We start from the raw sequence: 12,178 nt of genomic DNA on the forward strand, positions 1-12,178 counted from the left end.
TTGAATAAGGATTCTTCAGTTTTGCTTTTTTCCTTTTTGGTTGTTGTTGTTTTACCAGGTGACTAAAAAGCCAACTGGATTACTGAAAAATCACTGGATTAGCTTTATGGAGCAAAAGTGCATTTCCTAAATTGTAGTGATTATTTCTTAGGTTGTCTTACCACTTCGGTTGAATTGTTTTGTTTCCTATCATTAAGCATGGTTTTGTTTTCTTCAAGTATGGAAATCAGAATGCATTTTGCTGCTTCTGAGAAGTACCTCACGATTTTAGCTACACACAATTTGCAACACACAAGAGAATATTTTATGTAATAAATGCTTTTGTTCAGTTTTCTAGCGTGCTCTCTCTCTGTCAGTAATGGGACTTGAACTCTGGGCCTGGGTCCTGTCCCTGAGCTCTTAAGCTTAAGGCTACCACAGAACCACTATCCCTTGAGCCACAGAACCACTTCGGGTGGTTAATTGGAGATAAGAGTCTCCAGGAGTTTAGTGCCCGGGCTAGCATTGAATTGCAATTTTCAGATCTCAGCCTCCAGAGTAGCTATGATTACAGGCATGAACCACTGCACCTGGCTTCCATATCCTTTTGTTACTTTGTACTTGTGTCCTATTTTTGGCAGTATCATGGTCCTTTATTGATAAATAAGAAATTTCTCAGTTATATTTCCTGATGCTTAGTCCACATAGTTAACAGAAAGGATTGATGTTAAATAAATTGGAAGCCGCTGTCTACAACCTAGCAGTGTATATTTGCAAAAGGAATGCTCAGACATGATCTGTGCTATAAAGAAACTTGTTTTCTATATCTTCTCCAAACTAGTTTAACCAACTATTTTAATGGTGTGTTTGGATAACATTGATAGGATTATCTGTAAGAGTTTTGTTTCATAAAATATACTTTGGTAATTGTCCTTTAAAATGTAGTACTCAGTTCAGTTAAAATTTAAATTTTGGTTAGTATCATGATTTTTGTTTTAGTATTTAAAAGACTATCTTCTAGTTTTCCATTTCCCTATTTGGGGGTATTATTTTATATTATTATAGAGTTATCTAATGCCTGATCATGGATAACTAAAATTCTTTTTCTATTTTTAAAAAATTTTTAGAGCTGAATCAATTTATGAAGACATGAAACAGAAATTCGGAACTCAGGGTTGCTATTTACTTAAAATTAATTCTCGAACATCAAATCGAACATCAGATGAACAGATACCAGATCCGTGGAGTCAGTATCTTCAGAAAAACAGTATTCAAAATCAGGTATATTTAAAAAAAAGCAAATATGTTACATTCTAATTTTATGACAATACTTTAAGTAAATTGGTTTTTTGTTTTTGTTTTTGTGCCAGTCTTCGGGCTCGAACTCAGTGCTTGAGCATTGTTCTTGGGCTTTCTCAAGGCTAGAACCCTACCACTTGTGTCACAGCATCACTTCTGGCTCTTTCTGTGTATGTGATAACTAGGAATCGAACCCGGGTCTTCGTGCATGCTAGGCTAGCACTCCACCATTAGGGCAAACTCCTGGCCCAGTAGAATGGTTTACATCTTGATTTAGTCATATAGTTAGTTACTAATATTTATATTATGGATTCTGGCTAGTATTTCATCTATGATTGCCCAATTCAGTGTTTCAGAAGCTACAATTCTTTTTGTGTATATGATATTGTTAGTTGCTCTTTTTATTAAAGAATTTATTAACACTGATTTTTACATCATATTTCAAATGACAAATTTATTAACATTGATTTTTACATCATATTTCAAATGACAAGTTTAACAAACAAGTGTTCTATTTTTTTTGCCAGTCCTGGGCTTGGGCTCAGGGCCTGAGCACTGTCCTTGGACTTTCTCAAGGCTAGAACTCTACCACTTGAGCCTCAGCACCAATTCCGGCTTTTTTCTATATATGTGGTACCGAGGAATCGAACCCGGGTCTTCATGCATGCTAGGCAAGCACTTTAACCACTAGGCCAAACTCCCAGCCCCAAACAAGTGTTCTAAAAGGGAATCTCTATATACAATCACTGGCACTTAGTTTTTAGAACTTAATCAAAATTAGGCTAAGGGTTTGTATGTCATAGATACATATTAGTTTATGAAATAAAACATTATGTCTAGAGTCATAGGTTTTTATGTCTATGTAGTTATGTTTATATTTCCATTACCATGTCCATATCTTTTTTTGTGTGCTGAAGTTTTCTTAAAATCATTTTTTTCTTTTTTCTTTTCTTTTCTTTTTTCTTTTTTTTGCTGGTCCTAGGGCTTGAACTCAGGGACTGAGCACTATCCTTGGGCTTTCTCAAGGCTAGTACTCTACCATTTGAGCCACAGCACCACTACTGGCTTGTATGTGGTAGTAAGGAATCAAACCCAGGTCATTGTGCATGCTAGATAAGCACTACCACTAGGCCAAACTCTCGGCCCCCTTAAAATCATTTTTTAATTTTCTTTAGCTCTACAAAGTGGTTTCAGTTTAACATGTCAAATTACATGTACGATGAATATTGACCAGTGTCACTCCATAGTTTTCCCTAAAAAAAAAAAAAAGAAAAGTGAGTTACATAGTAAGAATTCAGTTAGATTGGGTAGACATATAAAGAATTGTGACTTGTTCATAGCTCATTCTGAATACTTAGAGTCAGTTTTCTTTGTTTTTTCTTTCCTTTTTAATCATTTACCTAGGCTTTCCTTCCTCCATTTCTAATATCATGGTCTATGCTGCAATTTATTTATTTATTTATTTATATTTAATTTATTTTTTGCCAGTCCTGAGGCTTGAACTCAGGGCCTGAGCACTGTCCTTGGGCATTTTCCTCAAGGCTAGCACTCTGCCACTTGAGCCAGAGCACCAATTCTGGCTTTTTCTATGTACGTGGCACTGAGTAAGCACTCCACCAATAGACCAAACTCCCAGCCTATATTTTTTAGATGAGTGGCCTTTTCTCCCAACTTTGCTTTTGATTTTCTTTTCTTGTGAATTTTAGGAAGTCTTTTTTTCTTCTTTGTTGCTTTCTCAAGTGCCGGGGCCAGCCGGCAGCAAACCAGGGTTCGCGGATTGGGATTCCTGAAATAGGGGCAAGGACTAGGAAAAAATAGAAGAGAGACAAACAGATGGAGTTCGGGAGGACTACAGCCCAAGTCAGCAGTCCAAGAAGACTGTGAGCTCCAGACTGCCGCCTAAGAGACTCTCTCGTTTATTTTAAGTTCCGACCTTAAATACTCTTCTTAAAACTAGGGAGTTGCCAGAGGCTACATTCATACAAAATAGTAAACAAATCACATATACGATAAATGAGAAAGGATTAACATTGCTTAAAGTCATCATGATAAGAACTGATTGACATTGCTTAAAGTCATCATGATAAGAACTGATTGACATTGCTTAAAGTCATCATGATAAGAGTTACTTCCTTGTGTATACAGTTGTGTAGGTCCAAGGTCAGGTCCAAGGTCATTGACCCCACAGTCGGTCCCCAACACTCAAGTGAATTCCAGACTGTTATTAATGATTTAACTGTTGGCTGAATGTATTTGCTGTAAGATTTAATAATCTTTTGAAATACAGTTGTATGCCTCCTTGGTTGTCAAATGCCAGACCCTTGTCTCAGAAAAACAAACAAAAAAGCAAATAAGACAAAGTTACATATAAATGATTCATCTACTTGCCATTTTTCCTTAAGTAACCCATTCTATTTCTGAGAAGCTTGATCAAACAAAAATTTTGTTTTACTGTGTACCAGCTCATATCTATAATTCTAGCTATTGGGAATACAGCAGTGGAGAGGGTTGTGATGATGTAATTCTTAGCCAAAAGTTAGCAAGACCCCACCTCAGCCAGTGAGAAGCTGGGTGCGGTGGCACACATCTGCCATCTGCCATCTAGCTACTTGGAAAGTGTGAATAGGAGTATGGTGGTCCAGTCTGTCTGGGGCATCCTACTGAAAAATAACTAAAGCAAAAGGACTGGGGACATGACTCAGGTAGTAGAGCACCTGCCTAGCAAGTATGGGCCTTGAGTTCAAACCCTAGTTTGACTAGAAAAATTTTTTTTTTTCTCTCTCTCTCTCTTTTTTTTTTTTGCCAGTCCTGTGCTTGAGCTCAGGGCCTGAGCGCTGTCCTTGGACTTTCTCAAGGCTAGAGCTCTACCACTTGAGCCTCAGCACCACTTCCAGCTTTTTTCTATGTGTGTGGTACCCAGGAGTTGAACCTGGCTCTTTGTGCATGCAAGGCAAGCACTCTACCACTAGGCCAAACTCCCGGCCCTTTTCTCTCTTTTTATTTGTTTAAATTGTTCACATTGGTTCTTTGGTGGGAGATAGTGACCATATCAGTTTACTATTTAAGGTAACTTTCAAAACACAAAAAGATAAGATTCAGAATTTAGTTGCTAGTTTCATGGAATGTTCTAAGTATTTGTTTTCTTTGTTGACTAGAAACCAGTGCCTTTGTAGAAATAAATACTATACTTCAGTCTATTCAGAACTCATTACATCCCGATTACCTTGGGTTTAAGACTTGGGAGACCTGTTACCTTTTTTCTTCCTGCCTGAATCTGGTAGTACAACTCCTCTTGCATTATTCTTTAAGGTTCATAGGCATATGTACATGTGTTTTTGTTTGTTTGTTTGTTTTTGCCAGTTTTGGGCTTGGGCTCAGAGTCTGAACACTGTCCTTGGATTTTCTCAAGACTAGAACTCTTATCTCTTGAGCCACAGCACCACTTCTGGCTTTTTTCTATGTATGTGGGAATGAGGAATCAAAAACCAGATCTTCGTGCGTGCTAGGCAAGCACTCTACTACTAGGCCTGTGTATATGCATTCTATAATACCTGTGTATACATATGTGATTGTATTGTGTATATATCATGTATCATTGTATACACTGACATGTGGATTGATGTGACAGAATAAGATACAGAAAAAAATAAGGCTAGAAAAAAATAGTATTGGTTTAGTGAATAATTTAAGCCAGCAGTAAATAGAACAGTTGCTGATAGATTCATGGTATCTTAATCCTGGTTAAGTATAATTCTAACGTTTTTTTTTTTTAAATAGGAAACATATGAAGATGGCCCTTGTACTATGACATCGAATAAGAGTTCTGATGGTAACTTGCTTTCACTGGATGGATTAGATACTGAAGTCAAAGGTTTCAATATTTTTCTCTGAGTTCTCTTTTGATTGAAAGTATATTGTTAAATTCATGTTCATAGGTAAAACGTGAAAGAATGTATTTTTTTCTGGGTACTGTCCCTGAGCTTCTTTTGCTCAAAGCTAGCATTCTACCTGTTGAGCCACAGCGCCACTTCTGGCTTTTTCTGTGTATGTGATTTTGAGGAATTAAATCTAGGGCTTCATGCATACTAGGCAAGCATTCTGCCACATTCCCTCCCATGCCTTTGTTGTTTCATTGGAGATAAGAGTCTTACAGACTTTTCTGCTTGGGCAGGCTTCAAGCCATGAATTGTCAATTATCAGATCTCAACCTCCTAAGTAGCCAGGATTGGTGGCTGTATTTATTTTCACGTATACCTATGCTAAATATTGACTTAAACCTTTTAATTTCGGAGATGAAAATGTTAATGTCACTGTTTTGCAGTCTTACTAGAAAACAAGGAAAGGATTCCATCATTCTTTATTTTAAATTGTATGGTAGGATTATCCTGATTTTTTAAAAAAATTGTGAGAGTAAAATAAAAATCTGTTTTTTGATAGATGGTTTACCAAATAACTTTAGAGCCCACCCACTTCAATTCGACCAATCCAGTGACCCTTCTAATAGCATGGATGGCCCAGATCATGTCAAATGTGCTTCATCATTACATGAAACAAAGAAAGCAAATACTGGAGTAATTCATGGTGCATGTTTAACACTTACTGATCATGATAGAATTCGACAGTTTATACAAGAGTTTACATTTCGTGGCCTTTTGCCTCATATAGAGAAAACCATTCGGCAGTTAAATGATCAGGTAAGTGAGAATTATTATTAATTATAATTACTATTATTTTGTCAGTCGTGGAGCTTGAACTCAAGGCCTGGGCGCTGTCCCTGAGCTCTTTCGCTCAGGGTAGTCTCTACTCTGAGCCACAGCACCACTTCCAGTTTTCTGGTTGTTAATTGTTAACAGGAGTCTTATAGTCTTTGCTTCCTGGCTTTAAACACCTTAATCTTCAGATCTCAGCTCCCTGAGTACCTAGGCTTACAGGCACGAACCACTGGCATCCAGCTGGATTTAAAAAAAAAAAAACTTTAGTAAATAATAAAATTTAAGAATTTAGTGTAGTGTAAATTACTGTATTTGAAGGCTTTAAAAATTTTTGTTTCGTAGTAGTCTGATACTAAGAGCTTAGCTGAAATTATTATCAATGGTTAAGTTTTGTTCATCCCTGGAAGAAGCTTATTCATTTTCATTAGTATTTTATTTACTTATTAAAGTTAAAGTTATTATTATTAGTATTACTTAAAGCATTTATATAAAGGGATTTCAATTCCAGAAGTTAGTATGTTTTTTTTAAAGTAGATGTAATGAAAACGAATGTATTTCTTCAGACTTTTTAAAGTCAAATTTTTCCTTTTGGTAAAAAAATTAAGTCAACAGACATCTTTGTTAACACAATATTTTTTCTTAGCTAATATCAAGAAAAGGATTGAGTCGATCTCTCTTTTCTGCAACTAAAAAATGGTTTAGTGGAAGTAAAGTTCCAGAAAAGAGCATTAATGAGCTGAAAAATACATCTGGGTTGCTGTGAGTAAAATATTTTCTTTTCTCCTTGTAACTTTTTTTTTAAAATAAATTATGTCCTTTCACTTTATTCCTCAGTTTTTCATACTCATCAAAACTCAGCTTATAAGTAAAGTATTTAATTAAAAATTTTGAGTTGGACATTTAAGAGTAAACATTTTTGTTTTTGTAGAAGTTCTTGGATTTAAAGTCAAGGCCTTATGCTTGTTTATTGAGCCATTCCCCTAGCTATTTTTTGCTTTAGTTATTTTTTTGATAGAGTCTTGACTTTCTTGCCCAGGTTGATGTTAGATTGCTATCCTCTAGTCCTTTCTATCAAGAGGCTGGTATGGCATGTGTGTACCACTTCACCAATGTATTGGTTAAGTTTATAAATTAAATAAGCTTTGGTTTTTTTTTTTTTTTCTTTTGCCAGTCCTGGGGCTTGAACTCAGGGCCTGAGCATTGTCCTTGAGCTTTCTCAAGGCTAGTGCTCTACAACTGGAGCCATAGAACCATTTCCAGCTTTTTCTGTGTATATATGGTAGCGATGAATTGAACCTGGGTCTTCATGCATGCTAGGCAAGCACTCTACCAGTAGGCCATGCTCCCCGCCCCAAGCTTTATGTTTTTAAGTAGTTTTGAAAACTGACATTCTCTTTGGAGGAAGAATTATAGTAAAATAGGATCACTTTTCCTCATATTCTAAATAGTTAAACAGCTTATTACATAGAGTGTGTGCATGTATGTGTGTGTGTGTGTGTGTGTATGTGTATGTGTGTGTGTATGCGTGTATGCTAAGTGAGTACTCTACTACTAAGTTACACTCCCAGCCCCTACACAGTTTATATTTAATGATAGTGTGGATCATGAATTATAATTTTCTTTATATTTGCAGATACCCACCAGAAGCACCAGAGCTTCAGATCAGGAAAATGGCTGACTTGTGCTTTTTGGTTCAACATTATGATTTGGCTTATAATTGTTACCACACTGCAAAGAAGGATTTTCTTAATGATCAAGCAATGCTTTATGCAGCTGGTGCCTTGGTTGGTATTTATTTACTTTATTTTTTTCTTTATTTTTTTGTATTGTTGAGGATCACACCTAGAGCCTCATGCATGGAGGCAAATGCTCTACCACTGAGCTACATTCCTAGTTTTTGGCAGAATTTTAGGAAAACAATTCTATATGAACTTCCTGTTGAGAGAATAAGTACCCTGAGCCCTGTCCAACTGTGGTTCTAAGTCATGTTCACCCACATGGTAACTTCATTAAATAGGAGTTTCTTCTCAGTGCTGGGATCATACCACAGTACCTGGCTGGGAATCTCTTTTAAGTACTGAATGGAGATCTTGAAACCATTTAAATTTTTCACATTGTTGTTTTGACAATGTCTTACTATGGTTTCAAGCTGGTCTCTTAACTTTGTATTTATCATTCTTTTAGCCTCAGCTTCCCAAATGCTATGATTACAGGCATATATCACCATACTTGATTATATATATATATATATATATATAGTATGTATGTATGTATGTATGTATTTTTTTCTTTTCCTCTTAGGAAATGGCAGCAGTGTCAGCTTTTCTTCAGTCAGGAGCACCTCGGCCATACCCAGCTCATTACATGGATACAGCAATTCAGACATATAGGGATATTTGCAAGTAGGTGACTACAGTATTCTTATTTTGTATAGTTAAAGGTAAATTTGACACAGTATTATAAAAAATTCTTTGTTTTTCATGCTTTAGACTCTTAATGTAGTCAGAAGTTGAAGCAAAGGATTTGTATTTTACTACATTCTTTGTTAATATCCTGTGTAGTTTGGATTTGTTTGTTTGTTTTTTGCCAGTCTTGGGCTTGAGCTCAGGGCCTGAGCACTGTCCTTGGATTTTCTCAAAGCTGAGCTCTACCACTTGAGCCCCAGCACCACTTCCGGCTTTTTTCTACGTATGTGGTACCAAAGAATTGAACCCGGGTCTTCATGCATGCTAGGCAAGCACTTTAACCACTAGGCCAAACTCCTGGCCCCTGTAGTTTGGATTTGTGACCTAGGAATTTGTTGCATTTAATGTTGAAATAATATGTTATATTTAAAATGATTTGTATTTTGGGAACATTGTCAAGCCAGAAATAGGCCATTTTGAATTTTTCTAGTTAATTAGGCAAAACACATAAAGTTAAATACATGAGAAATGTTTTGTATAAATAGTATAACTAGAAATTAAGCTTATATGGAAATATTGTGCTGGTCCATAAGAGGCTGTTACATGAGATCATAGTTTATTTGGTAATAGACCTTTGGAGGAAGGTCTGTTTAAGACTTGATAGCCCTGAAGATGTTCTGGAGTTGGCAATTTTTATAGGACAGGTATGTGGGTACAGTAGCATTGGAGAAAAGGGATTGCTCTGGCTAGGTAAGAGTGTTGCGTATATGGGAAATATTGGGTGATAAATCTTGAAAATGATTTAAGATAAATTAATGTGAGGAGCCTTAACTGTCTTTTATTATTATTACTAAGGTGTAATTAAGATTTATGTAATAGTAATGAGAAATCACTGAATTTGGAGTAGTGCTTTGACATCATAAAAGTGTTTTTTTGTTGTTGTTTGTTCCCCCTCCTCCCCCAGTCCTGGGGCTTGAACTCATCATGGCCTGGGCACTGTCTTTGGACACTTTTTGCTGAGCACTCTACCACTAGGCCATGCTCCTGGCCATGAAAATTATTATTATTATTATTATTTTTGCCAGTCTTGTGCTTGAGCTCAGGGCCTGAGCACTGTCCTTGGACTTTCTCAAGGCTAGAGCTCTACCACTTGAGCCTCAGCACCACTTCCGGCTTTTTTCTGTATGTGGTACCAAGGAATCGAACCTGGGTCTTCATGCATGCTAGACAAGCACTTTAACCACTAGGCCAAACTCCAGGCCCGCCATGAAAATTATTTTGCGGATTTTTTTTTACTTGGAGTTTGGACCCAGGCATATACATATTACTCTTAAATTTCTTTTTTTCTTTTCTTTTTTTTGTGCATCATGGGGCTTGATCTTGGCCTGGGCGCTGTCCCTGAGCTCTTCAGCTCAAGGATGCCCCTCTACCCCTGGGCCTGGGTGTTCTCCCAGAGCTCTTCAGCTCAAGGCTACTGCCCTACCCTTGAGCCAAGCCTCACTTCCCATTTTCTCGGTTTTTTAGAGGTTAATTGGAGATAAGAGTCTCAGGTTCTTTTTGTGGCCGGGCTGTCTTTGAACCTTGATCCTCAGATCTTAGCATCCTGAATAGCTAGGATTATAGGCGTGAGCCACTGTGCCTTGCTAATCTTTTTTTTTTTTTTTTTTTGCCAGTCCTGGGCTTGAGCTCAGGGCCTGAGCACTGTCCTTGGACTTTCTCAAGGCTAGAGCTCTACCAGTTGAGCCTCAGCACCACTTCCAGCTTTTTCCTATATGTGGTACCGAGGAATCGAACCCGGGTCTTCATGCATGCTAGGCAAGCACTTTAACCACTAGGCCAAACTCCCGGCCCCTATGTGCCTTGCTAATCTTAAATTTTTTATTGTAATGTTATTGCATTGAAAGTCAGCTATACAGATCATTTTGATTCTTATAATGCTGCTCAAGTACATGCAATAGTAGCATTTATAGTTTTTGTTTTTGTTTGTTTGTTGATTGTGGAACTCAAATTCTGAGCCTGGGCATTGTCCCTGAGTTCTTCAGCTCAAGGCTACTGCCCTACTCTTTGAGCTACAGTGCCACTTCTGATTTTCTGGTGGTTAATTGGAGATAAGAGTTTCACAGTCTTTTGTGCCAAGGCTGGCTTTGAATGGCGTTCCTTCATCTCAGCCTCCCAAGTAGCTAGGATTACAGACATGAGCCGCAGCACCCAGCTGCATTTATAGTTTTAGAAACATCATTTATTGAGTGTTCAGCATTTGCCTTTCTGACCAACTGGGTTATATTCTCATTTAATCCTTACAGCATACCTGTGATATAATAGGTACTCTTCTATTTAACACATAAGGAGACTGAATCTTTAAAAAAATTTAACTTCCTCAAAGCCATAAAGCTAATAAATGGTTGTGCCACCAGTGAATCCTACCTCTTACGCTTTATGAACTATTCAATCCTTTATTTGCAGATTTTAGTGGGATATATAGGCTCCTCTGAGAGAGGAACCTATAGAAGAGACCGACAAGATTAGAAGTGTAGAACTGGTAGGGTGAAATGAGGGTAGCAAGAACTTAAGGCATTCTGAATAGTCTTTCATAAAGCTGTGTTTCTGAGGCTCAGAACTAGAGAAGAGATACCCATGGAAGGAATGCTGCAAATGAAAAGCCGTAGTTCCAAGTGCCCCAGCTAGACCTTAGCAGTTCAGCTGTGTTCTGTCTAAAACACACCATGCTCTTCTGAACCCATATTTGCTATTGAGTGTTCTTTGCCTTATGCTCTTTGTTCTTAGTTACCATGTTTAGTAGGGTATTTCATCACTTTCATGGATATTTTGAGAAAAGTTAGACACATTTAAAATGCATATATACACATGTATATGTGTATATGTGTGTATATCTATAAATGTCCATATAAATATACATATGGAGCTCTTGGATCTTAGCTATAATGGAATGGAAATATATTTTCTTTCTTTTCTTTTTTGACAGGGTCTTGTATGTATCCCAGGCCATTTTTGAGCCTACTGTATAGCTCAGGCTTGGCCTCAAATTAGCAGTCTTTCCAGTGGTAGGATTATAAATGGTATGCCACTATGCTTGGGTACCTTCAACTTTTCTGTGTTCTTACAAAATAAAAAGAAGAAAGAATGAGGAATCATTAGTCAATGCTGGTCCATGCTGCCTCATTTGAGATATCTCAGATATTTCAGCCTAATGAAACATAAGTTACCAGAATTTGCAGTGAGAAAGGAGAAAGAAATGTTTGTATTCCTTTTTGCTTAAAGGGATTTTTGTTAGCTACCTGATAGTTCAGAGGTACTATTTGATTCTGACTGGTATATAGAAATGTGGCTTTACATTGTAATTTTACTTCAAAATTAAATGATGTGTTATGAGAATTTTTAAAGCTCTTTTGATAGGTAGGAAATAAGCAAATAGAGTTTTTGTTTAAGTTCCATTAATAGAGTCTTGTTGAATACGTGGTAACTTTCCTGGTTTGCTAAGTAATATTATGGTGTTGATTATGTTTTTCTTGTTTGTCTTAGGAATATGGTATTAGCTGAAAGATGTGTGTTACTCAGTGCTGAAATTTTAAAAAGCCAGAGCAAATATTCAGAAGCTGCAGCTCTCCTAATACGGTTGACAAGTGAGGTACTGAAATTGTGTACTTGATTTAATTAGTATAGTCATTATTCTATAAACTCACCGTTTTCATGAGAAGGGATTTAAAACATAAAATTGTGTTTCTTTGGGGATTTGCAACGTAACTTGTTTAGTGATTTGCTGAA

General features: G+C 36.9%; 1 protein-coding gene across 2 annotated transcripts in view; it reads left to right on the forward strand.

The window, feature by feature from the left end:
• Trappc8 (trafficking protein particle complex subunit 8) overlaps positions 1-12,178 on the forward strand; it is a 73,681-nt gene that overhangs the window by 25,965 nt on the left and 35,538 nt on the right. For both annotated transcript variants that reach the window (XM_090353287.1, XM_090353288.1), the window contains 7 exons: positions 1,107-1,260; positions 5,056-5,149; positions 5,716-5,972; positions 6,634-6,749; positions 7,624-7,774; positions 8,292-8,392; positions 11,936-12,041. In XM_090353287.1, the coding sequence (XP_090209413.1) occupies positions 1,107-1,260; positions 5,056-5,149; positions 5,716-5,972; positions 6,634-6,749; positions 7,624-7,774; positions 8,292-8,392; positions 11,936-12,041 (979 nt within the window). The remainder of the gene's footprint in view (positions 1-1,106; positions 1,261-5,055; positions 5,150-5,715; positions 5,973-6,633; positions 6,750-7,623; positions 7,775-8,291; positions 8,393-11,935; positions 12,042-12,178) is intronic.

The sequence above is a fragment of the Megascapheus bottae genome, chromosome 19 (genome assembly GCF_031878675.1).
Source record: "Megascapheus bottae isolate mThoBot1 chromosome 19, mThoBot2.hap1, whole genome shotgun sequence".
Taxonomy (NCBI): domain Eukaryota; kingdom Metazoa; phylum Chordata; class Mammalia; order Rodentia; family Geomyidae; genus Megascapheus; species Megascapheus bottae.